At 39.5% G+C, this 27,583-nt stretch overlaps 2 protein-coding genes across 2 annotated transcripts in view; both read left to right on the top strand.

The window, feature by feature from the left end:
- Window positions 1-11,303, top strand: part of LOC123240683 (zinc finger protein 665-like) — a 64,351-nt gene extending 53,048 nt beyond the window's left edge. Inside the window, exons 7-8 of the mRNA XM_044668403.1 lie at window positions 1,796-1,989; window positions 11,154-11,303. Of these exons, the coding sequence (XP_044524338.1) occupies window positions 1,796-1,989; window positions 11,154-11,303 (344 nt within the window). The remainder of the gene's footprint in view (window positions 1-1,795; window positions 1,990-11,153) is intronic.
- A 5,343-nt stretch (window positions 11,304-16,646) lies between these two features.
- On the top strand, window positions 16,647-22,935 carry LOC123240682 (zinc finger protein 135-like). The gene is made up of 4 exons (XM_044668402.1): window positions 16,647-16,739; window positions 17,033-17,815; window positions 18,059-18,407; window positions 22,912-22,935. Coding segments are annotated over exons 1-4 (1,227 nt in total). The 3' UTR covers window positions 22,914-22,935.
- Window positions 22,936-27,583: the final 4,648 nt, after the last annotated feature.

The following is a 27,583-nucleotide window of genomic DNA, read 5'->3' as shown; positions in this document are numbered from 1 at the left end:
TGTGTTAGTTAAAATCACCTGGGGTTCTATTTGGAAGGATTGAACCTCAATATAGTGTTTGACAAACTTCTGTGGACCTGTGGGGATCCTTAAAACTACATTTCCCATGGTCCAACGGGTTTCATGGGTTTCCTGTTTTGGATGACGTATTCAAGGTGAGGGACTGTTTTAAGTAGGGGGGAGTGACTTGGGACTTGCTCTTTAGCTACCTGAGCTTGAGGAGAGAGGAAGGTAAATGGCTGAGGTGAGGTTGGAATAGGTTTCTTACAGGCGCGTGGTCAGTTTATCTCTATCAGCATGGCTTTTATTAAAATACTATTCTTCCTTTTGATCTCGTCCATCCTCATTTTTAATCATAACAATTTACAGTCTTTAGGTTCAGACAATAATCTATTAGTGCAGCCACTTCTGGAATGGTAAAGCTCCAACAGGACGTTTTCATTGGTGGACTAAAACGAGGCAGGAACATGGCTGCCCACTGCCATCTTGTTTTTTCTGGAAATACGTGTAAAATTTAAATTAATATCCAATAACTCCAAGGATTATATTTTATAAAGTTTATTAATAATCACTTGAAGTAGAAGAAATAAAAAGAACGAAAGTAAAAACCTGAGTAAAGCCACGTGAGTCAAATTCTCCTGCTGGGCACTTGCCCATCCACAATAGCTGCATTCCCAGGAGAACGTAGATACATAAATGGGATGCTCGAAGAGAAAGTTTCTGGGGACCCAATTCTAATTACACACATGGCAGGGTAGTTCCAGGGTTGTCCCCTCTGTAACATTTCATTCCTGGTTTATTTCTCTGGAGACCAACTGAGCCAGACGGATCCCTTCCTCCAGGGGTTTGCCCCCTCGAATACTTGAGCCCAGGTTCCACATATTCTGTTCATCCAGTAGAGTTGTGAGAACTCCCACACCAGCTCGGTTGTGGCCTCCCATTCTCTCACCACCCTTAGACTAGTGAGAGCTCTAGCATTCCTGACCCTACTTTTCCTGGGGGGTTCCATGCTTATCGTTTTATCCCCCAATTCCTGTTCCAGCTTTCTTTTGTGAAACAGAAAAGAACTGGGCAAAGGTGTGAACAAAACCAGCTTTCCTGGAGGAGCTGCAGGGTCTGCCCACTCTTGAGAGCCTGGGTCTCAGTTCTTACAGTAGTAGAGGTGGTGACTCAACCATTTTCATACAGAACAGCTGTTAATGGACTCACCAAGGTGTTCAGATTCTGAACAGGGGTGATGGGCAGGGCTCTCCTCCTCCCTGTTCCCCCTTCTCAGGTAACTAGTTATGAAACTGGGGATCAGCGGCTCGGGTTCCCTCCAGAGTGTGTGAGAAGGTTAAGGGAAGAGACCAGGCACTTGCATCACTGCAGAGGCTTTATATCCTATTTTGAGTATTTTTTGCTTAAATCCCACAGTTGCTTATCACACAATTAACAGGGGAATCCTCAAAAGTGATTAAAAGGAAGGAAGAGGGAAAAGGCAAAGTTCTAACAGTCAAACGCAAAAGCCAGAGAGATGAGACAAAGATTGACTTCCCCCTTGGAACACAAATGCCAAAATGAGGAAGAAAGTGGGACAGCTTTACAAAGCCCAAGGGCATTCGAAGAGCACAGTGCGAAAGATTTCTGGACCTTGGAGAATGATTTCCCTCTCATGGGCAGAATGTGAAAGGTCTCAGTTTACATTGTAGAATGAGGAGCATCAGATGGATGCACACATATTGCTACTGTGACACTGGTAGGCCCCCTTCTAGGGCATAGGAAGTGGGCAGAACCTTAGACTTTCTGGGAATAGGCAGCAGCTGCTGTGAGGTGCCAGAGGCAGCTGGACCTGAGTTGGAGGAAGCAGCGGCTGTTGCTGTTGGGGCTCTGGAGCAGCAGGGATGGCCAGGAGAGGGAATTCATCTCCCGTGTTCTCCAAGCACGGTGTCTGGTCCTCAGTGTGTGGCTCTTGATGAAACATGGCGGTGGTTCATTGAAAACCGTGGAGTCAGGAGATGTCCAACCGAGAGGTCTCTCAACAGTCTCATCTATTGAGGTTACCTTTACAGAACCAGATCCCTCAATTCTGTAGTGCCCTTCTGCCTAGGTCCTCAGATGGGGTGGCTTGCAGCTATCTTGGAAGGCCAATGAAAGGAGCAAAGGTTGCCAGTGAAGAACTTGTAGAAAAAAATTTAAATTCAAGAGAAGTTTCCATTTTCTATTTAAAAATCATAAAAGTAAGGTGACCTCAGGTATAAATAAGAGCAGATTAACAGGGGACTTTAAAGTTGGGGGTTTCTTTAGCTGTGACTTTAACAACAGACTGAGGGTGCAGGGAAGGGGGTTGGGCTTCTGAGGGACGTCACAGCTGAGGCCAGCAAGAAGGGTGCCAGCAGACTGAATGAAGAACTCAATTCAGAAGTTGAAAACTTCCCAAGTTTCCCATTGACACGTCAGCTAGGCCAGGAGAGACCCAGAGGCAGGAACATCCTTGATCTTGAGAGACAGGAAGCCTGAATGAGGGAAATGGGTGCAGCTGCCCAGGGAGGCCCTTTGGGTCAGGAATCACAAGAGGAAGAAGGAGAAGATACAAGGAAAGAGCAGACTGAAGGGAGAGACGTCAGCAGGACAAAAGCAGCAGCAACTGTCAGGTCATCTCAGAGAGCAGATTCCCCCCTGTGAGGAGGAGAGACTGGAAGGATCTGCTGCTCACACAGAGACAGGAGGCAGGGAAAGAGGGTAGAAATTAGGGAGGAGACATAGGGGAGAGCCCGGAGGTGTCTGAGGAGGGAAGGAAGCCCTTTTGGGAAAGAGCAATTAAAAACTGTGGTGTGTGTCAGATGGAGGAGCAGGAATGGGGACGAACCCAAAAAACGGAGTTTGCTCTATGGAAGGCTCTTGTTTAATCTCAGGCAAAGATTGAGAGAGGCGGGTCTCCTTCAGATGTCTCTTAGATGGCTCTGTGTGAGAAACTGAGTCAAGAGAGTCTTCCTTGGCCTTCCCCACTGTTACCAGGGATAGCAAGTAGTGACAGGAGCTGCCTATGAGGAGGTCATTCATCCTGATGGGCAGTTTGACCCTTCAGAAGGGATTTGGCATTCATCCCTGAAAAGGGGATCTAAGAAGTGTTTCAAAACAAATCCTCAGCATTCAGTCCTGAAAAGACAAGTCTTGTTGGTCAATGTTGACTATTGAAGCATCGACAATAATGTAGGGAGGAAATTGCATTCCAGCCCCCAGATTTACTTCTCTTTTCCTATGAGGGCTAGAAATCATCATAAGAACCTCAAGTCCAGCCAAACCAGTATAAGTGAAATGGCCGAGATCCGAGAGAGGAAGGACAAAAAGTTGGGGCTTGAGACATAGTAGTGGCCAGTGGATAGGAGAAAGGTGAAATGAAAGGGAATATAATAAAGTGAGGACCCACCATAGTCTTAGCACAAAGCCAAGCCTTAAGCAGAGAAGGATGACGCGGAGGCTGCAAGTCACTGACGTCACCTCCAAATGAGCCTCTTCAGAGTTTCTTTCTAGAAGTCAGTCCAGCCTTTGGAGGAAGTTCCAACGAGCTCCCCAGAGAGAAAAGCCAGCAAAGAATGATTATTGTCTTATTTAAGATCTAAGGTGAGCCCTGGCGGGCTTTGGCTATCCGGCTGGCATCTTACAGACTTCTGGGGTCAGCTCAGTCTCTGATGTCAGCTTGGTGACTTTCCTGAGCAGATTCACATCCAACATCATTTTAAAAGTTAATAAAACACAGGCTGAGTCTCATTTATTATACCAGGATGAAAGTGATTTATGTTGAGCAATCAGAAAACCTTTAAGATGTTCTAGCCTGCACCATGTGGGTGTAGACTCTGCCTTTCAAAGACCCTTTTGACCGTTCAATCTTAAACCCTCAGAAATACAGACTTGAGCTTTCCTCTACTAGATTTTCCCATTCATGGTACAAGTGTGAGACCCTATTCATGTTTCATTTCAATCTCTTCATGGGATCAGACTCAGATACATTTTCTTTACAATGTCCTTGTTTAGAATGGCAAAGTATGAATTTAAAGAAAAGGGAGAGTAAATAGGAGCACGGTGAAACTATGGTCAGGCTTCTAGAGAAATAATCTGCCATGGCTCAGCTGACTTTATAACATTGCCGTAGGCAATATCATTCAAAAGAAGTCCCTCAAGTCCAAAGATAATGAACAAAAAACTTTACATTTAAATGACATCACACTCAAAGTAAAATAAAAGAGAGTCTGAACACAAATTTGGAGATAGCGAGAACCCCCAAAATGATCAGAGACCCGAAATTGAATCAAAGAACTCTCAGCCTTAGGGAGAGGAAAACAAGCATGATGATGCCCAGGATCATATATCTAGGAAATGTCTGAGGCCAAAATAGTAAAATATTTTTATTATTATTGAGAAATAAGAATTTCTCAAGTCAGTACAAAATAATTTAGAAGTAGGTCTCCTTAGATAAAAGAATAATTTCATAATTACAATTATATGCTTAATACTTACTAATTCAAAGATCACTAAGGAATATGAAATGAGCAACCATGCACAAGCGTATCTGTAATCCTATTAAGTCCGATAGATATTTTGCAAATACTGAAATTGTGATTTCCATTTTCGGAACCTGAAAGTTTTCTAAGTTTCAAATTCTAATTACTAAGATCAGAATTCAGAATTAAGATTTGTTGCTTTCAAAAGCTAAACATACACTCACTTTTACCTGGAACCAAATGCAATTTAGAAAATCCAACTAAGAAATTAAAGTATTTCTTCCTCATATGATTAGTTTCCCATTAATTTAACATCTGTCCTTTGTCTCTCATCCTTTTTAATGTCACCAGCACTAAAAAGGAGGACAAATGTAAGAATAAACAGATATTATGATCATCATTATTATTGAAAAATTGGAAAAGTCTTACATTATCAGTTCTTTTTCCTTCTTGGTTGATTAGGCCAAGGCATAAGCTAGGACTAATGAATAAAACACAGATAAATAAAGCAAGCTAGTACCAAGCACAAATAATAGGTTAGATTAGAGTATCCCCTTCATTTCCTTTCAGTTTTGAAGCCGTCACTTCCATTGCTATTTTCAAACTTCTGTCATTACTTTCTTTAGGTCCATCTTAATGGCATACACTGAAAGAAGTAGAAGATTTTAGATAGAAGCAGGTCTTTTTGGATGAAAACACTGAGCTGCAGGAACCCCATCGGTTTTGACTCTCTTATTTTTAGTTCATTCCCTAAATTACTATGTTCTTCTTCTGTTATTGCTACTTTCCCTGGATTTTCCTCATTCTTTTTAGTGGGCTATAGGTGCCCAGGGCCATCAAACTTGCCTTGGGTTAAAGAGGCACCATTCTTTCTTTTTTGGTCTTTTCTTCTCTTTTTCAAACCCTTCCCTTCCATCTTATAATCAATACTATGTATTGGCTCCAAGGCAGAAGAATGGTAAGGGCTAGGCAAAGAGGTCAAGTGACTTGCCCAGGGTCACACAGCTGGGAAGTGTCTGAAGTCACATTTGAATCCAGAACCTCCTGTCTCTAGGCCTGACTCTCACTCCACTCAGCCACCTAGCTGTGCCCTGATCTTTTCTTTTATGACAACATTTTCCTGCTATGTGTCCTTTCTTTCCACAATAGTGGCAAATCAGAGACTTCTTTCTTCCCTTTCTGCAGAAGGGCCATTAGAGGCTTCTGCTTCTCTGCCTCAGACTCACGAACTGGCCCTTCTGTCAATACGGATTTTGTCATTTGGCGTATAGGAGAGGAGGAATAAAAGAGTGCCCGAAGCCTGCATGTGGCAAAATGTTTTAGATAGTTCTGCCCAAGAGTGTCTTTCCTTCTCTCCTTTCTGCCATGGTTGCTGTAGTGAAATCTTGGCTGTTTCCTTCCCCTGATGTTACTGCAAGCCTCTGAGCACAGTAGCCTGGCTTTCCTTATCACTTCCCTCCTACTCTAGGAGACATTTATAGGTTTATATGGAGTGTATTTACAACTGTACTGAATCAGAAGGTTAACCTCTCCATTTTTTTTAAATTCAAAGGCTTTTTCTTTGCCTGATATAGAGTTTCTTGTTATCAATTTTGAACTCTAAATCCTATAGTATCAGAAATGAAATCCCAAACTCTGACTTTTTCCCTAAGTAGAGCTAATCCTTTGGAAGATTTTAATAATGGCTGGGTGCAAAATTCAGCAGTGGAGTCCCTACAGATTCTATTGTTTGGCTCTACTCAAATCTCTCACTGATGAGTTAGTTCACTTAACAACATTGTAAAGCTTTACAGACTGCTTTTGAGGTCGGCTCTTTATATACATCTGACATAGACAGTCACGGAGACAGACAGACATACTGAAGTGGAGTTATTCCTTCTGTCATAAAAATAAGCTCCTGTTAGAGCAATTGTAGCAATTAGCTCTAAACCTTCCACCAAGGACAGAAAAATTGAACAAGTAGGAAAAGGAGAAAGTAATTTTGGGCCCAGAAAGCTTGTATCTGCTAAGTGTTCTTTCTTTGAGGTAAGCAAAGAGAACCTGGATCAAAGCTTCTCTACCCATGCAAATGTCTAACCACGAGGGGAAAATACGGTTATTGTTTCAAAAGCACTGAAAAAGCCCTGAATCTCTCAGAGAAAAATGAATGCATGTGGCTAATTTTATTAAAGTCACAAGAAATAAAATGTAAAGTGAAAGGAAATAAAGACTTAAACCAACTGAAAACACACAGAACATAATACAGAAAGGCCCCAAAAAGACAAGGAAAACAAGATCTCCTAAAAGCCTAGTTTTGCCTAGCTCCGGGGGTGGGTGCTTGGCTGAGGGGGAGGCCAGACTTTAGGGGTCCCTTGAGAAGGAAGGTCTCACCCTGGAGTTCCAGGAAAATTCTGCTGGAGGGGCTGCTGGAGACTGAAGTCCAGTCTTCAGGCCCATCTCCTGGTGCCAAGTGTAAAAAAGAAGAGAATTGGGCAAAGGTCAGAACAGAATTGGCTTTATTGTAAGAGCTGCAGGTCCCCAAAGCCGGCCCCAAGTCTCGGTTCTTAAAAATTCTATGAGCATAACAGTGCCTCAACACTTCACACACTAGAAGAGGGCTATGGACGGGGCAAGATGTTCAGGTTCTGAACAGGGTGATGAACGGGGCTCCCCTCTTTCCCCTTTACCTTTCTCCAGTGACTTGGTATGAAAGCTAGAGGCCTGCCTTCCCCATGTCACAACCTGCATTATGTGTGGCTAGATAAAAGGCACTTTTATCATTGCAGAGGCTTTCAGTACTCTTCCCATTCTGTTTTATTCAAACCACGCAGTTACACCTCATCAAACTTTTGTAGAAGAATCCTTATAAGTGATTAAAAGCTACTTAATTCAATTTCTTCTTACACTTTTTCTATACATTTTGTTTTGCTTTTAAATCTTTACCTTCTATCTTTGAATCAATACCGTGCATTGGTTCCAAGGCAGAAGAGGATAAGGACTAGGCAATGGGGACAAGTGAGGTACCCAGGGTCATGCTACTAGGAAGTGGCAAGATTTGAAGTCAGGACGTCCCATCTCCAGGCCTGGCTCTCAATCCACTTAGCCATATAGCTGCCCCTTATACATTTTCTTCTCAAGCTTTCAGGTCATTGGTGAATTGTCTTTCAATTGATATTGACTTCTTGGGGTCACAGATTTTTCTTCTTGTTGAAATTATTTTTTCTTGTGTCTTCAGAATTAGCCAACTGAGTCTCATTCATTGCTCTTGAGTTGACTTCCCCTCTAGGATCTCAGGCCCCTGGGACTACACCTATCCTTTCTCTGAGTGAGCCTTTTGAAACTTTCCTCTTCCAAGTCTGGAGTTCACATCAGCCCATCCCCAAATTTCTCCTCCATCCTTTACTCTAGGAAGGACTGGTCACTTGCTTGAAATTTCCTCCAAAATTTCTATTCTAGCATCGTTTCTTCTTGGTATTCACAATCAGTTTCAAAGTAGAATTTCCCCTTTTCAGTTCTCTTATTTTTTTTTTAACCCTTAATTTCGGTGTATTGTCTCATAGGTGGAAGAGTGGTAAGGGTGGGCAATGGGGGTCAAGTGACTTGCCCAGGGTCACACAGCTGGGAAGTGGCTGAGGCCGGGTTTGAACCTAGGACCTCCTGTCTCTAGGCCTGACTGTCACTCCACTGAGCTACCCAGCTGCCCCTCTTATGTTTTTTTTTTTTTAACATTTAATAATATTTATTTTTTAGAAAAGTTAACATGGTTACATGATTCATACTCTTATGTTTTGAAGGATGACATTTTCATGGAAGATTAGTTAAGTCACTATTGTCTGCTTTCTGAGAAAAAGAGGGAGAGAGAGAGAGAGAGAGAGAGAGAGAGAGAGAGAGAGAGAGAGAGTGTGCCCCATCATTACAGGAGACAGACAAGCGGCGGTCTTCGGTTGTGCAGCTCAGCTGCCCTAAATCCAAGGGAACTACTTGTCAGGCTAGATTAGGGAGAGAGCTATTCCAGAGACTGTTAAGGCCTCTCTTTGGTGCAAACAGGTCTTTTTATACCCATTAGGAGAGGAAAGAAAACACTGAAGAGAATCAGCCTTTGCAGCTGGTCCTCTGTTTCATGTAGGGATCATATTCAGCAAAATGGTAAAATCAGAACAAAATGGAGTCAATTATGTACTTCCAGAAATTGACTTTCAGTGCTCTATGCATGTGTTAGAACCAGCATGAACTGGCTGGCAAAGCTAATTGCTAAATATTTCATGTGAGCATTTAGGCCTAGGAAATCAGCAAAATCTACAATTGTTGTTGACTTTCTGTACATAAGATAGGGATGTTCATGATGCAAATAAAACTGTAAAATATGTCACGTATGTTTGTTTCCAAAAACTTCACTGTTAAACTTTTTAAAAATAGCACCATACTGGCTTATCCCTCTCCTGTTTTAGATGAATCTCCCCTAGGTTTCTGTGCTGTAAGGATTCCAGTAGATTCCATTCCTCATCATGTGAGAACATTTGCCACTGCAGCCTGGATAAGACAAAATGGAAGCTAGTGGATAGAATAAGTTGGGAGAAGATTACTGGTACCCCACTAACTAAAGACGGGGAGAGGAAATGGCATTAAAGCTCATGAGACATTGGCTGGATAGAGATGTCCAGCCAGAGCCCAAGAAACTCAACTTGTCAGAATGATAAAGATGGAAAAAGGAAGAAAAGGTCTAAAAAAAGACCCAGTCAAACAATAATTATTTCAAGTCCCTTCTACATGACAGGCACTGTACTAGATGTGAGGGATAATGCTACCAAGAACAAAATGATCCCCACTCAAATGGAGGAGATGACAAGTACACATCTGTATAGATATGGATGAAATATGAATGACTAAATTCAAAGAAATACAAGAGGGCCACATGGATAAGGGTTTAGGGAAAAAAGGTACCTAGTGTTGGAGACAGCAGGCTTTATGCAGAAGATGAAGCTTGAGAGGTGAAAGAGGACTTCATGGGGAAGAGAAAGAGGGAGTAAATTTGAGGTACATAGAGGGAGAAAATGGAAGGTGGAAACCAAGAGAAGGTCCATGTGGCCGGATCTCAAAGGACAGTGTAAGGAGGTTGATCTATTTTTCCTTGATTATGCCATTTATAGGATGGCAGACTCTGAGGGGATACTGAGATAGCAAAGAGAAAGGGGCCCATGCTAGCCTGTATGAAAACGAAAAGACTTCTCCTGCCCACTAGGAGCTTATAATTTCAGGAGGGAAGATGATATACAAAAGGAAGCTTAAAAATGGGAGGGATGGAGGAAGGAAATGGAGGCTGCGGCATGGTGAAGAAGTCAATTAGAAGTCCAAAGGAGTATAGCCATGTGAGGAATGAGATGTGTGAGCTGGGCTCTTTTCTTTAACTAGATGTTTGGAGTTCATGGCCCCATCCCACAGTGCTGAAGAGAGAGGATTGAGAAGGAAATAAGTTTGGAATAGAAGGAAAAGAAATTTAGAAGTTTATGTTGGGAGTGAACTAGGTAATCAACTATATATCAACAGAACAGTTGCCTTACTTTACTTTATTGAGAGTGAGAGGACATACTCTCAACAAATTCCATGAAATGAAGAGGAATGGTTCAAGAGCCTTTAAAAGGGAAAGGTATGCAACTTTTTAAGAATTTCAAAAAGTGGGAGATCAATCAATTCCTTAATTGTTCAGAAAATAAATAATAGAAATAATGGAAGTGGAAGGTGAAAAATGGTTTGCAAATAGAACATGAGTCTCTTGTTTTAAAGAAGAAATCAAAATGGAAAAAGAATTTTATTCATGTGATAGAGAATTCCTCAAAAGTAACAGAAACTCTAAAACAATGTCATATCACTACTGGAAACAGAAGAAAATGAGATGGAAGACCTTCAAATTCCTAACACATTGGCCAAACACATGTTCTGCATTTATCAGGTTGGAGAAATAAATGGTCTGTTCCAAATATCAACATATTTTCAGATCTAGTCATACTCTTCTGTATGTTGCTCATCAGTATGCTACCTTTTGTTCTCTAGACTCTTATTCTCCATAAGTCCTAGAGTTACAGGGTTGTGTTTAGATCCTTTATTTCTTCTCTTTTGTTTTAAGGAAGAAATGAAAATGATAAAAAAAAATAATTTTACCTGCATGATAGAGAATTGCTCCAAAGTAATTGAAATACTAAAAAACTTTTTAAAAACTCTAAAAAAGTGAGTCATATTACTATAATAGAAATGATAGAAAATGAGATGGAACACCATTAAATTCCTACTACTTATGTCTTTCAATTAGATCTGGTTTTGCTTTGTCTGAGACCAAGATTGCTATTCCTGCTTTTTTTACTTCTACTAAAGCATGACAGATTCTGCTCCATTGCCTCACCTTTACTCTGTGTGTGTGTTTCTGTTTCAAATGCGTTTCTTATAAGCAATGTTTTTTTAGGATTCTGTTTTTTAATTCAGTCTGCTATCAGCTTCCATTTTATACATAAATTAGTCTCATACATATTCATAGTTATGATTATTATATATTTCCTCCACCCTATTATCCCTGTTTGGCTTTTGAGGGAATCTTTTTTTGTGTGTGTGTTTGTTTCCTTCTAAAAAATTAATCTAACTGCTGGATTAGATGATTTCTGAAGTCTCCTTCACCTCTGTGCCCCTTGACTTTTGGTGGTTTAGGTGGTGGTGACATTTAAAGATGTGGCTGTGAACTTCACCCAGGAGGAGTGGCGCCTCTTGGACCCTGGTCAGAAGGAGTTGTACAAGGAGGTCATGCTGGAGAATGCCCAGAATGTGCTTTCCCTGGGTAAGGATCACTTTTCCTGGTAATTCTGAATCTACCATCAAGGAACTATCTTCATTCCCTCCCTAGTGTGCAAGGTTTATAGCACTTATTAATCATTGGTAAGGCCAAAACGTTGATCTCGTGTCCTCGGACAGGATCATCCTGCTTTCTGGTTTTCTTGTAAAAGGTCTTTGCAGTGTTGATGTAAGCTGAGGGTTTCCTTTACTGTTCCTAAAGCTGTCTCTTACTGGTCTTGGGATCTTCAGGTCAAATAATCAAATCACTGTTGAAGAATCTTAGCCTTAAGAAGTAATGTCAAGGATTATTGCTAGTCTGGTTTCTATCTAAGCATGAATTTTCTCTGCCAAATTTATGAAACCTGCTCATGAAGATTTTCCTTGAAAAGATAGGCAGTGAAGGGAACCCCCTACCTCCCTAAATAGCACCTTCTTTGGATTGAATGTAGTCTTTGGAGTGTTCTTTATTGTTAATAAGCATAAAATTTTAGCTCACTCCCCCTAGCCTTACTCTCAGAAGCTGAGTATAGTATGTCTTTGTTCTTCCTTTATTTATTTATTTTTTTTATCCTGGGACTCCATTCTAGGAGCATAGGGCCACAACCAGTAGGCAATGGGACACACAGTTGCTCAGGGTCACCCAGCTGGGAAATGTCTGAGCCCGGACTTGAACCTAGGACCTTTCGTCTCTAGGCCTGGCTCTCAATCCACTGAGCTAGCCCAGCTGCCCCTACTTTAGGTTGCAGTTTCTTTAGCAGATGTAGTTTTTACAGGGTGGGGTTGCTAGCCCCACGCCCAACCCTCCTCCTTTTTTCATCTGGGCTAGGGACCGTCCTTGGCCCAGGAGTGGTAAGGGTGGGCAGTAGGGGTCAAGTGACTTGCCCAAGGTCACACAGCTGGAAGTGTCCGAGGCCGGACTTGAACCTAGGACCTCCAGTCTCTAGGCCTGGCTCTTAATCCACTGAGCCACTCAGCTGCCCCATTCTTCCTTTATACCTCCTCCAAATTCCAGTACAAATTGTGGAAAAGGAAGGGAAGGGAATAAGCATTTCTATATGGGGCTATATGCCAGACACTATGCTAAAAAGCTTTCTTTTAAAATATTATCTAATTTAATTCTCAAAACAATTCTGTGAGTTAGATGATATTTATCCTCATTTTATACTTGAGGAAATAAGAGGCAAACAGAGGTTAAGTGACTTGCCTGAGATACTTAGCTAGTAGGTATTTGAGAGTGGATTTGAACTCACAGCTTTCTGAATCCGTGTCCAAAACACTCTCAACTACACTATGAGTTGTCTCTTAATTTCTAGACAATAGAATCTATGGAATCAACCCATCTTTCTGTGAAGAAAGTAGAAAAAAGAATTTTATGATTCCCAATTATCTCCTTTCCATCCTCCACCAAAGCTCTCAGTGATCAATACCATGGAAACGATCCTTGAGGAGTCCTGGGACTCATCCAGTGACCTGTCTTGCATGCTCCCTTTCCCTAAAGAGAACAAAATGACAAGTGACTTTCTGTCCTCATCCCTTCCTTGTTCCAAATGCCCAGGTCTTCCAATTCCCAGAGAAGACTGGATCTCCCATTTTAAGCAAGTGGAAGCTCCATGGATGCTGGAGGGAGAAAGCTCAAGCAACTCCTATCTGGGTGAGTGAAGTGAAATCAGATTTATTAATTCTGTTATCCTTCACTGGCTACTGTGAAGGAAATACTAGATTTAGGGATGGGAAGACTTGATTTGCAATTTGTTTTCAGACACTTTTTAACAGTGGGATCCTGGTGAAGCCACTGAACTTCAATTTCCCCATTTGTGAAATGAGGAAATTGGACTCCATGGCCTTTTGATTATTTTCCAGAAATAAAACTTGGATCCTATTGTATCTATTGTTTGGAACCTTGGGTCATGGAACTGTGCTGAAAGCATCCAAAAGGGCCTGAGGCTGTCTAATACAAGCTCTTTCCTAGACCTTTCTCAAGCCAAAAGGCACTGATTAAATGTCTACTATGTGCCAGGCTTTGTACTAAGTGTTGGGGATTTAAAGAAAGGCAGGGGGCATCTTCCTGCCTCTCAAGGAGCTCCCAGACTGTTGGGGAAACAACCTGGACACAAGGATGTAAAACAGACTGCATGGGGGATGAATTGGAGCTCATCCAGAGAGGGAAGGCAGTTTGGTCAAGGAGGACTGCAAAAGGCTTGTTGTGGGAGGTGGGCTTTAGCTGGGCCTTCAGAGAAGCCAGAGTGAGCATTCTAGGGATAAGGGGCAGCTGGGGAGAACCCCTGGAGATGGGAGGTGGTTTGTCCTGTGGAAGGAAGAAAAAGGAGGCCCCAATGACTGGATTCTAGCATATGTCAAGAGGGAGTCATGTCCAATTGTCTCAGTGAAATATAAGGCCAAATTTTCAGCTGAGAGAGTATGGGAGAAGCAAGCCATAAGAGAGGGTTGGGGAAGAATGAAAAGATTTGGAAAACCTGCTGTGGTGAGGAGGATGGGGATTCAGGTAGGGAGATATGAAAGGATTGCCTTGCCACAGGGAGGGCCCAGCTGAGCTGAGATTCCCTAAATTGGTAATGGACCCAGGGAGCCTGGTTTCATGATTTTTTCTGTTTTGATTCAACAGTCTATGAGTAGAAGTGAAGGGCAGAATCTTACCTAGAAGTTATCCAAGGCTGAGGCTTGCAGAACTCATCAATCTAAATGTCTTTCCTGATCTTTATGGTTCAATCTTTGTCCATTCTTGGAGAATCATTGGCCAGATTCCCACAGGGGATGCCACCCTCAATTTAGGGAGATGGGAGGTAGAGACTTCCAGATGTCCCACAGCAGAAGACCCTGCAGCAGTCTTTGTGATCTCGGGTACTTGATCCAGTGAAGTCCGGTCCATATCAGAACTAAATAAACATAATTCCTTGTGGGGCACAGGGTGAAAGAAGGGGACAGAAACAGGTTTGAGGCCAAGATCTATTTTTGCCCAATGGAGAGACTAGATCCAAGGACTGAGGTACAAATTAGGACTTTGTATCAGTCCTGGGCACAGACAGTGAGTCAGTAAACATTGATTAAGTACCTACTGTATTCCAAGCACTGGGCTAAGTTCTGGGGACACAGAGGGAGGTGAAGGACAGTCCCTGCTATCCAGGAGCTCTCACACCAGTATACAATCAAGAAGATGGTTTGAGAAGGACCACAGACCATGAAACTCAAATCTTAGCTGATTGGGGGAAAACAGAGGATTTTGGTATGGAAATACCAATAGGGTCAGAAGTACACAAGGAGAGAAGAGAATGGCAGGTCAAGAAGGAGGGCAGAAGTGAGGAGAAAACAGTCACAATAATCTGAAGAGTAGACAGCCATTACACAGTGCTTCACATAAACTCCCAACTTGCTTATAAGATATTTTGAGAATGAGGGAAGTCCTCCAGTGCAGTGACACAAAGCAAATGGCCATATTTGCAAGGCTCCTTTTCCAATCTTAAGTCAACCCATTGTTCCAAGTTCAGTTCTATCTTCTTGACCCACCTTCAGGTTCTTTGGGAGACAAATAAGATGATTCAGTACTCTCTTAGGACTTGCCACGTTCTGTTGTCAAAGGTTTTAGTGTAGTCAATGAAGCAGAAGTAGATGCTTTTCTGGATCTCCCTTGTTTTCTTACAGTACATTTCTTTTAGTATTCGTTCGGCATTAACTCAGTTTTGTGCAACAATACCTCTAAAATGATACTGCACACATGCTATCTGACTTAAAAATTTTTTATTTTGAATATTTTCCCCTAGTTACATATTTCATGTTATTTCCCTCCCTCCAAACCTCCAACCCCCTTAGCCAACACACAATTCCACCATGTTTTACATGTATCATTGATCAAGACCTAATTCCATATTATTGATAGTTGGACTAGAGTTATCGTTTAGTGTCTACATCCCCAATAATATCCCCATCAGCCCCTGTGTTCAAGCAGTTGTTTTTCTTCTGTGTTTCTCCTCCCACAGTTCTTCCTCCAAATGTGGCTAGTTTTCTTTTTCATAAGTCCCTCAGCCTTACTCTGGATCCTTGCATTGCTGCTAGTAGAGAAGTCCGTTATGTTCAATTGTACCACAGTGTATCAGTCTCTGTGTACAATGTTCTCCTTGATCTGCTCCTTTCACTCTGCATCAATTACTGGAGATCATTCCAAGTTCACATGGAATTCCTCCAGTTCATTATTCCTTTGAGCACAGTAGTATTCCATCACCAACACTGTCTGACTTTTTTAAACCACTACTTACATAATGATTGTACATACACTTAGACATATAAACATGTGAGGGGAAACTAGGTAGCACAATGGATAGTGCCAAGCCTGGAGTCAGGAGGACCTTGATTCAAATCTGGCCCAAGACACTTCCTAATTGTGTGATGCTGGGCAAATGACCTAACTCTGATTGCCAGCCCTTGCTGTTGTTCAAGATTTGAATTGATATTAAGACAGAAGGTAAAGGTTGAGGAGAAAAAGAAATATAAGCAAATAAGCATGCAATAATAAAATCATTTTTCTTTTGAAGATAAAAAGAAAGTTCAGTGTAGAAAGAACATCTAGTACTGTGAATAGATCTTGCCCATTCATAGGGTTTGAGTTTTGGTCTCAGCTGCAGAGATGTTGGTTATCTTATTATGACATTCTGAGCTCATGGCCCAAAGTGGGAATATAATGAGAATGCTGGTTCTGCTTGGTGTTGCAGGTTTGTATGAAACGCCAGTGTTACTGTACATGAACTTCTCTGTAAATTAAGTCAACCTGGGGGAAGTGAGGTAATAGAACTTTCAAATGATTGATTCTGCCCATTTAATTTTGAAGCATCTTTTCTTTGCAAGGGAAATAAACTATAAATAAGTTTACTTTGTCAGTTAAGAGAACCTTATACATGTGGGTATATTTTATGTGTACCTGTCCTTATATATGCATTTCTTTGTTTCCTTCAGATGGAGAGAGTAGGCTTGAAATGAGAGAGACTAATGCAAAGCTCCAGGAAGAGTCACAACACCAAAGATTCATGAATGATGATCACTGTGACTTCAGCCTGAGAGAAATCTGTGTTTCTGATTTCAAGTTAGAAAAAACCCAAAAGGTTCACCATGAATTTGATAAAAATGGAAAGAGGCAATATTCCATTTTAATTCAGTACGAGGAAAAGATCTCAGGCAATAATTATTCTCAGGAAAGTAAATATAGGGAATCCTTTGTGGAACAAGTAGAGTTCTTTGAGTCTCATAAGAAGCCTCCTGTATTACAAACCTATCAATGTCATGATTGTGACATGACTTTCAATGTAAAATCACAACTAATTAGACATCAGAAAAGTCATATGAAAGAAATGCTTTATACACGTAATGCAGTTGAAGAGACTTTCAGTCATAATTCAGAGCTCACTGACCACCAGAAAATTCAAAATGGAAAGGAACATTATGAATGTAATGAGTGTGGTAAAGCCTTTAAGAAACAGTTATTGCTTCATCTCCATCAAAAATTTCATGCTATCCCAAAGCTGCATAAATGTATGCAATGTGGGAAAGTCTTCAGGAGACAGTCATCCCTTACTTCCCATCAGAAGATTCATACAAGGGAGACATCTTACGAATATCCTGAACATATTACAACTTTCAGTAAAAATTCATCCCTTATGGTATGTCAGAGAAATCATAGTGGAGAGAAACCTTATGAATGTAAGCAGTGTGGAAAGACTTTCAGATTCACCTCCAAACTTGCTCAACACCAGAGAATCCACACTGGAGAGAAACCTTATGAGTGTAATGAATGTGGAAAGAGTTTTAGACAGAAGTCCAGTCTTGTTGCACATCAGGGAATCCACACTGGAGAGAAACCCTATGAATGTCATCAATGTGAAAAGACTTTCAGATGCAGGTCTAGTCTTGCTCAACATCAGAGAATCCACAGTGCAGAAAAACCTTATGAATGTAATCAGTGTGGAAAGTCGTTCAGATGCAACTCCAAACTTGCTCTACATCAGAGAATTCACACTGGAGAGAAACCTTACGAATGTAATCAGTGTGGAAAGAATTTTAGACAGAGCTCCAGTCTTGCTGAACATCGGAGAATCCACACTGGAGAGAAACCTTATGAATGTAAACAATGTGGAAAGACTTTCACACAGAGTTCCAGTCTTGCTCTACATCAGAGAATCCACACTGGAGGGAAACCTTATGAATGTAATCAATGTGGAAAGACTTTCACAAACACATCCAATCTAGCTGAACATCAGAGAATCCATACTGGAGAGAAACCTTATGAATGCAATCAATGTGGAAAGAGTTTTAGGCAGAGCTCTAGTCTTACAGAACATCAGAGAATCCACACTGGAGAAAAACCTTATAAGTGTAATCAGTGTGGAAAGTGTTTCAGACAGAGCTCCAGTCTTACAGAACATCAGAGAATACACACTGGAGAAAAGCCTTATAAATGTAATCAATGTGGAAAGACTTTCAGACACAGCTCTAGTCTTGCTAATCATCAGAGAATCCATACTGGAGAAAAACCTTATGTATGTAATCAATGTGGAAAGGCTTTCACACAAAGTTCAAACCTTGCTCTACATCAGAAAATCCACACTGGAGAGAAACTTTATGAATGTAACCAGTGTGGAAAGACTTTCCCAAACACATCCAAACTTGCTCTACATCAAAGAGTCCACACAGGAGAGAAACCTTATGAATGTAATCAATGTGGAAAGACATTCAGATGTAATTCCGGTCTTGCTCTACATCAGAGAATCCACACTGGAGAGAAACCTTATGAGTGTAATCAATGTGAAAAGACGTTCAGATGCAATTCTGGTCTTGCTAAACATCAAAGAATCCACACTGGAGAAAAACCTTATGAGTGTAAACAGTGTGGAAAGAGTTTTAGACAGAGCTCCAATCTTGCTGAACACAAGAGAATTCACACTGGAGAAAAACCTTATGAATGTAATCAATGTGGAAAGGCTTTCAGATTCAACTCCAAACTTGTCCTACATCAGAGAATCCACACTGGAGAGAAACCCTATGAATGTGATGACTGTGGCAAAACTTTTAGGGACCGCTCATCTCTTATTATTCATCAGACCATCCACACTGGAGAGAAACCTCATGAATGTAATCATTGTGGTAAAACCTTCAGAAAACAGTCATCCCTCATTTCCCATCGGAGAATTCATACTAGATAGAAATCTTATCTCAGTTATCTCAGTGAGAAAAAAGCACTTAAATGGAGTACAGAGCTTATTAGTCATTCTGAGTATAAGCTGAATATGAATCCAATGTGGAAAGTCCTTCAGTCAGAGATCATCTCTTACTTGACATCAGAGGATTCATATTGGAGGGAAACCTTAGGAATTTGCTCACTGGGGACATGCCTTTTGCTGGAAGTGGGAGGTATCTAGACATCAGAATGTTCACTCTGGAAGAAAGGCTTATAGAATCATGATTGTAGGAAAGTCTTGACATAGCTTTATATTTGACAGTATTGGAGAAGTTATACTCAAAATAAAATTTAGCCATCTAATTAGCAAGCAAAGCCTTCCAGCATTAGCACAGATTTAATTAGATATTCTAAAATTCATATTGTGCACAAAGTCCTATAAAGGTAATGAATTTTCTTCTGAAATGCTAGTGTTTCTCCATAGTCCCCAGTAACATGCCATAGAATTCTTATACCTTAACTTCATGAGCTATTCCCCAATTGATTAATATATTCCCTTGTTGCTTATTCTTCAATGACACAAAAAAAGTTCTAGTATAAATATTTTGGCTAGTGTTGGACATTATGTCTTTAGGGTAGTAGTTGGCACAGTGTAAAGTGTTGCTACTAGAACCAGAATACCTGAATTCACATTCAGTTTCTGACATTAGCTGTGTGAACTTGGGCAATCCTTTTAATGTTTCACTGCCTCACTTTCTTTTCCTTATCTGTAGAATGTGTATACAAAAAACACCTCTTAGGGTAGATATAAGGATCAAATGAGATATTACCTTTAAAGTACTTTGCAAACATTAAATCATATTATGTAAATGCTCACTATTAATACTATTCCTTGGGTCATAAGTCTTATAGTAGGGCCAATGGGTAAAAGGTATGGACAATTTAGTCACTTTTCTTATAATTGAAATTGATACTCAAAACAATGTTGAGGTAGGCAGCATGGATAATGATAAGACGTTGAGTTTAGAGTCAGCAAGCCTTGGTTCCAAATCCTTCCTCAGATGCTCTCTATCTATGTAACTGGGCAAGGAAGAGCTTTTCTATGCCTCAGTTCTCCTCTGTAAATTAAGAAAATTGGCCTCATTGAGCACAAACATAGCCTCAAAGAGAAATGCAAAATGGACACAAACTCAGCAAAGATTCTTGTAGGAGCTCTAGAAAGAAATTTTAAAAATTCAATAAGAATGGTAGAGGAAAATTTGGGAAAAAGAAAATATAATTTAAGAAAATTATGGCAAGAGAATGAAAAGCTTAGTAAAAGGCATGCAAAAGATGAAAAAAATTCCTTAATCATAATTGGCTAAATGGTAAAATAGGTACAACATGTCACTGAAGACAATAACTCCTTCAAAATTAGAATTGGTCAGGTGTAATGTAATACATTTGTGGGGCATCAAGAAACAATAAGAGTCAAAAAGCAAAAAAATAAATCCAAAATAGGAACCTTATCATAGGCAAAATAACTGATTTGGAAAGGGGATGAAGGAGAAACCCACTAAAAAGTATTGAACTGGGGCAGCTAGGTAGTGCAGTAGATAGAGCACCAGATGTGAAGTCCAGAGGACCTGGGTTCAAATCTGGCCTTAGACACTTCCTTGCTGTGTGACCATGGGCAAGTCATTTAACCCCATTTGCCTAGACCTTACTGCTCTTCTGTTTTGGAATCAATACTTAGAATTATTAAAGTACTTGGAAGCCATGATAACAAAAGAGGTTAGGCCTCATCTGTAAGAAATTGTAACGGAATTCTACTCAGATATAACTAGAGGGCAGAAGTAAAAAAATTCAAAGAGTACACTGGTCATCTCAAAGAAATCCCCAAATGAAAATTCCTAGGAATATTATAAGCAAAATTCACCAATCTTAGGTTAAGGAGAAAGTACTGCAAACTGCTAAGAAGTAAGAATGGAAGTAACATGATGCCATAATCAGAATTACATAATATTTAGCATTTATAACTCTTAAGGACTAGAGAGTTTGGAATATGATATTCTGGAAGACAAAAGAGGTAGGATAACAATTAATATTAACCTTCTCAGGAAAACCTCTATATCATCACTATCAGGGGGAAAACGGTTATTTAATGAAATAGAGGACATTTCAGCAATCCTAAGAGTCTAGAGCTGAATGGGAAATTTGACATTCAAACAAAAAAAAATTTTTTTAAGGGTAAAATTGAATGAGGAATCATAAGGCACTTGAAATGGTTACACTCTTTAAAATCCTAAATGGGAAGATGATACCCATATCCTCTAAGAACTTTATGATCATTAGGGTAGTAAGGAGACTACTTAGAGGGCATGGGTATGCATTTGTTGTGAGATAATCACAAAAGAAGAATGGAATAGTGAGAAAAGGGGATGCACTAGAAGAGGGGAGAAGGGAGAGAAAGAATGAGGGAATTATCCCATATTAAACAAGTGTTCAAGGAAAAGTTTTTAAATTAGAGGGAAAATTTTGTGTAAGAAGTATATATTTTGTGTGTATATGTTTGTTCATGTATGTGAGTATGTACAGAAACACAATTGGAGAAGAAGGAGGGGAGGGGGTTAAACAAAAGGGTGGTTCTATAAGAGTGTAGAGTCAAAGAATTTAGTGTTAATGATCAGAAGCAAAACATTTTTGAGGAGGGCTCAATCTACAAAAGATAAAGATAAATAGGAGAGAACAAGATGGAAGGAAATGCACAGTAAGCTATTATAATTGTGAATGTAATGAACTCACTTATAAAATGTAAGAGGATAGCAGGATGGATTAGAAAACAGAACCCCGCAATATGTTGTCCAAACATGAAGACACTCAGAGAATTAAAGTAGGGGACTGGAGCAGAATCTAATTCACATCAGCTAAAGTTAAAATGGCAAGCATAGAAAAAGTGATCTCAGACAAAGAAAAATTAAAAATAGCCCTAATAAGAAGAGATAATCAAGGAAAGTACATTTTGCTAAAAGCTACTATTGACAATGCATTAATGTCAATACTGAACACAGATGCACCAAATATCAGTGTTCAAATTCTTAACGGAAAAGTCAAATAAGTTATAGGAGGAAAGAAGCAAGAAAACCATATTAGTGAGGTCCACCACTTACTCCTCTAAGACCTGGAATAAATAAATGAGAATTAAAAAAAGAATAGAATTTTAGAAAAGGTAGATATGATAGACTTCTGGAAAAATTAGAATGAGAATAGAATGGAGTATACCTATTTCTCAGCTGTACACTAAACCTTTACAACCAACCATCTCACAACAAATGAAAACAAGCAAAAATAGAAAAGGCAACTTTTTTTTCCCCACAATGCAATAAAAATTACATTCACTAAAAGGCTTTATAAGCCTAAATTAAAAATTAATTGGAAGGAAGCTAGGTAGCACAGCAGATAGAACACTAGGTGTGGAGTTTGGAGGACCTAGGTTCAAATCTGGCCTCAGATGGATTTACAAGCAAATTCTATCAAATGTTTAAAGAACAAATCCATTTGTTTGGAAAAATAGGTAAAAAGAAGTCCTACCAAATTCCTTCAATGCCTCAATTATGGTTTTGAAAAGTGCAAGAAAAATAGAGATCAATTTTCCTAGTTAATATCGATGGAAACAATTTTATATAAAATACTAGCAAGGTGATGAAAATGATATATGAAAAAGATCTTACAGTGTGACCAGGCTTGATTTTTAACAGGAATGGAGGGCACATTCAATATTAGGAAAACTATAATTGGTCATATCAGTAATAAAACAACAAAAATCAATGATTATATCAATTGATACAGAAAAACTTTACACAAACCCAATGAAATTATGATTACATTAATAAATGCATAACAAATTTTGACCAAACAGCACCCATTCCTATTAAAAATCATATAAAGGATAAGAATAGCTGGCGATTTTCTTAAAAATGATAAGTAGAAAATGTATCTGTAATTAGCAAAGTATTAATAGTAATAGCCATAAGCTAGAAGCTTTCCAGTAATATCAAGGGTGAAACAAGGAAGTCCATTATTGCCATTAGCCTGGAATCTTGAACTAAAAATACTAGATGTGGCAATGAGACAAGAAAAAGAAATGGAAGGTACAAGCATGGGCAATGAGGACAGAAAAGGAGGGCTTTGGGCAGGTGCTGGGATGGCTCACTTGGAGAACTCTGTAGACACAATGAAGACACCAGTTCAAACAACTTCCACAAAGCAGCAGGCTGTAAAGGAGAATGTAATGAAGCAGCTTCAGCCAGCTTGTCTTCCTTGTTTCATGCCTCTTTCTATTCCCTAAATGTCACCCCATTAAATGTTTAGCATTTTAGTGAGAAGGTAGAAGTCATAATCCCAGGGATTGACTGACTAACTGTGTGTGACAATAAATAATCCACAACCAGAGTGTGAGTAAGAATTTTTCTCCAATAGAGGGCCTTCTATCATCTCCATGCCAAGGGACATCTGTGTCTGCCTTCAGCATCCTGGAGCGTGTCTAGAAATTCCTGAGGCATTTGGGACACCTCACTTGGCCACAGAATGTCCTTGGCCATCTCTCCATCTCCATGTATGGATACAGATGTATCCCCATAAGGAGAAGGTAGGGGAAGACCTCCAAGGAACAGAAGATGGGCTGGCCCCCTTCTGGGGTGAATTGGGACAGTCTGGTTCTTTGGTATAAAGGATAAATTGCTGTAAACAGAAGAGCTTGTGGTATCAGCCCATGCTGGGTCTGTCTGGGGACCCTCACTCTGATGTGCACATTTACAATAAAGTCAGATTTGCTAAGATCCTCCCCCAGTATTTTTCTTTTACAAATTGGTTCCCCAAGAGACTGAGGATTCAGACTCCAGGATCCAGTGGTCCTTCCAGCAGAACTTTCCAGGAGCTCCACTGTGGGACCTTTCCTTTGAGGGACTCCTGAAGCCTGCATCCAACTTCATCCAAGTACCCTCCTCTTCTAAGTTTTTTTTCTTTGTCTATGTTTTCTGTTGGTTTGAGACTTTATTTCCCTTGACTGTGGACTTTTATTTTCTGTGATTGATAGACAGGTGGATAGGTAAAGAAACTTCATTTAAAGTCCTTTGCTTGAATGAAAGAAAGAACACAGTTAGGGATATGTCACTGCCATAACTTTGGTGGGCTTATGGGTTTATTCTGTCACCATTCATTTAATTTTGTGTGGGTTTGAGGAATTATTAGGGGGTTTGGAAATAATCACAGACTCTGTGACCATTCTAGGAGAGGAGAGTCATTTCTTTTCATTTCCTGCACCTTGAAACAACAGTTCCTAAACTTATTCTTTCTTTTGTGTGTTTAAAGAGCTATCTCTTATGTGGATTTAATATGAATTTGTACCCGTCTTAAGGAAAGTTTTGAAAATCCATTTTAGTCTCGACTCTACCCTTTGATTGGGCACGCATTCATACTCTGAAAGGACACCAAAGGCCTTGAGGCTCCCTGGTTTCCAGGAAAATGGTTGTCTCCAGTCCCTGCCAGCTCTGGGATGGGAAAGGGAAGGGAGGAAGGGAGACAATTTGGATCCTAAAACTTGTGTAGAAACTTGTTATTACATATAATTGATTAAAAATATTTTTTATTAAAAGATCCTAATTCTAATCACTTATGATTGATTTTAAACAACCTATACTGAAACTCAGTGCACTAAGGCTTAACTAAATTAAGAAAATCTAACCTAATTCAGCATCCTTTCTCAAACTATCAATTTATGAAGAGGAATCATGTTTTAAATTGTACTCCTCAGAATCCCCAAAACTCTTATGAGAACTTTAGATAAGAAATGCAACAATATTCAAGTTCATTTAGCTTAAAATTGGCTATAGTTAAAAAAAATAAAAAATAATAAGTTGGCTATAGTTGTGAGACCATATTCTATAGGATATTCAGTACTTATGTGGCTCCTACGTATAATTAGTCTCCAATATGCTTTAACACCAAGAGGACCTCCAAAGTAGTCCAACAACTAACCATCCCCTTGCTTTTAGAATAACTATAGTGCTTTAAAAAAGTTCTTCAAAATGATTAGCAGTGATTCCAAGAACTATAACCTATAGGACCTGTTTCATGAAACAAAAATCCATTATATTAATGTCTATTTTAGTTCATTTGGAAGTTAACTCATAATAGTACTAAGGAGTATACAAAGATTACATATCCCATTAGGATCCAACATTCTCAAAACTTGATTTCACTTTCACATGTTAGGAATTAAGCTGCCAACCCTTTTTTAATTCAGGATATAAGAGGAGGATAATGTCAAGATTAACTAAACTCAACTAAATATTCAAATTGTTTTATCTAAGTGCCATTTTCATACTTTTAACATGTAGAATTGTAAAGGGGGAAAAGGAGTTTTATGGGTTCAATATATTAAAAGATGGTCGCCAGAAGGATTGAACTATTATCAATCCTCAATTAAGAATAATCTCAAGTCAAAATTGACTTTTATGGAATTAAGAAGAGAGAGAGGAAATAAGGAAATAAGAATCTAACCCAGTAGGTAATTTATTACAATCCTCTAATTAATCCAGGTAGATCTTAACCCTCAGCCGAGAGTTAGAGGGCCAGAGGCCCAGAGGTGAATGAAGCAAACTTCATTCACAGAGTCTATTAAAAGAATTTTCTTAAGAGAAGTTCAGGAAGATTCAGTCAGTCTTTAACTCACCATGTGGAATTCAAAGAAGATATTTAAAGCAGCCTCACTAGAGTCTCAGCGTTCCAACATTCCTCTATGAACCAGAAGAGGTCCATCACCAGACGCCCTCTTCAGTCAAAGACCTCTCAGTCACTCCACTCCCTCTTTTTAAAGGGGTCACTTATGCATCACTTCCTGTGCCTCCCTCCTAATATGCATGTCCAATCACAATAGACGCTTCTCATAGTACTGCCTAGGGGGGGTCAGTTGATTCTCAATTATTTCTTTTTTTTTTTTAAACCCTTGTACTTCAGTGTATTGTCTCATAGATGGAAGATTGGTAAGGGTGGGCAATGGGGGTCAAGTGACTTGCCCAGGGTCACACAGCTGGGAAGTGGCTGAGGCCGGGTTTGAACCTAGGACCTCCTGTCTCTAGGCCCGACTCTCACTCCACTGAGCTACCCAGCTGCCCCCGGGTCAGTTGATTCTGATTCATCACCCACTCTAGCACATGTGGGTTACGGACCTCCCAGAATTAGAGGTGCTCTCACCTTTGGTGATTAAATCTAAAAATGGGCAGTGTAGACTTAATCTAATTATCACAGAATCCACTTAACTAAATTATTTTAAACAGTAATCATTATTTTATGTATAATGGAAACATAAGACAAAAAAAACTTACTGTTCAAAATATTGCCAGGAAATATAGTAGTATATGACATGAAGAAAGTATTTACTCTTACATGATCTTGGGTAAATGGATTGATTATGAATGGGGACTCAGGAGGGTTGGGGAGATAAAAAAAAATCTGGAAAAGTTTGATAATCCACAAACCAAATCAGAAGTAACTGCATTTTAATTTAATAGCTTAATGTAGGAACCCATTAACATAAACTACACAAAACCCAAATACCTTGTGGTGGTTTTTATTAAATATACAGAAGTAAAAATTCAATGAGCTATGAGGACCAATTTGAAGAGCATTTTGTTTGATCACATATAACACTTTGCAAAGTTAAAACATGATATTTTTAAGAAAACAAGTAAAATGCTGAAATAAAATTGTATTTTGTTTCTCTTGTCAGTCTTAATGTCCAAATTTATCTCTTGTTCTGTTGTACTATTAATTGCATCATTACTTCCAGGAGAAGACAAAAAATTTGTAACCAAAGAAAAGTATATATGGGGGGGGAGGGAAAGCTGACAATTTACTGAAAATCTGGAATGCTTTTTCTGAAGTACATCATCATACTCTCTGAATAGATGCTCAATTTACACAATGAGCACTACTAAAACCACTACTGCTTGGGAAGTGATACCATTACTACACTGTAGCAGTATCACATAGTAAATACTGGTTTCCAATTCCCAACAAACCAGATGCCAGAGATAAAATATGGCGATCAAAGAAAGATCATCCATTTAATTTAAACAGTATCTCTAACAAGTCAAGATAGTCACTTTCATCCAACAATAGTTACAAAAGCAGAAGAACCCTGCTTTTTCACTTGGGTTTCTTAATAAAATACTCTGTGTAGAGCAGTCAAGAGGTACCATGCTAATACTAAAGAACTTGTTTCTGGTAAGAAAATATAAAATTTTGTCACTTTTTATAACATAATAATTATTTATATTCACTTTCACAACTAGTGGTGCAATTATCAAGATTTTCTTCTCCATAATAAGGAAAAACACTTGTACAAAAATATTTATAGCCGTGCTGTTTGTGGTGGCAAAAAATTGGAAAACAAGGGGGCATCCCTCAATTGGGGAATGGCTGGACAAATTGTGGTATCTGATGGAGATGGAATACTATTGTGCTCAAAGGAATAATGAACTGGAGGAATTCCATGTGAACTGGAAAGACCTCCAGGGACTGATGCAGAGTGAAAGGAGCAGAACCAGGAGAACATTGTACACAGAGACAGATACACTGTGGTAAAATTGAATGTAATGGACTTTTCTACTAACAGCAATGCAATGACCCAGGACAATTCTGAGGGACTTATGAGAAAGAAGCTATCCACATCCTGAGAAAGAACCATGGGAGCAGAAACACAGAAGAAAAACATAGGATCAATCACATTGTTTGATGGGGATATGATTGGGGTTTTGATGCTAAATGACCTCTATGGAAATAGGTTTTGAACAATGATCCATGTATAACCCAGTGGAATTGCTTGTCAGCTCTGGGAGTGGGGAGGGAAAAGAAAAAAAAAATTATGACTCATGTAACCATGGAAAAATATTCTTAATAAATAAAAGTAAAGTCATAAGGAAAAAAAAGAAAAAAGAATAGCATCTTTCTTGGTGCTATTGACTATTATGCTAACCTAAGTTTTGGGGACAAGAAACCACTACTTTAAAAAAACTGCTAGAAACATTGAAATATATAATGTCATAAAAAGTAGGTACACACCAACATCTCACAATGTATACCAAGATAA

Source organism: Gracilinanus agilis, chromosome 3, assembly GCF_016433145.1.
Source record: "Gracilinanus agilis isolate LMUSP501 chromosome 3, AgileGrace, whole genome shotgun sequence".
NCBI lineage: Eukaryota > Metazoa > Chordata > Mammalia > Didelphimorphia > Didelphidae > Gracilinanus > Gracilinanus agilis.
The sequence above is the reverse complement of the archived record's forward strand: the minus strand, read 5'-3'. Positions and strand labels throughout refer to the sequence as shown.

Coding starts and splice junctions, on each gene's coding strand:
- LOC123240682 (XM_044668402.1), top strand. CDS start 16,647: ATGCAGTTGAAGAGACTTTCAGTCATAATTCAGAGCTCACTGACCACC. Junction 16,740..17,032: donor TTATGAATGTAATGAGTGTG/GTAAAGCCTTTA, acceptor GCTCAACACCAG/AGAATCCACACTGGAGAGAA. Junction 17,816..18,058: donor ATACTGGAGAAAAACCTTAT/GTATGTAATCAA, acceptor CACACTGGAGAG/AAACCTTATGAGTGTAATCA.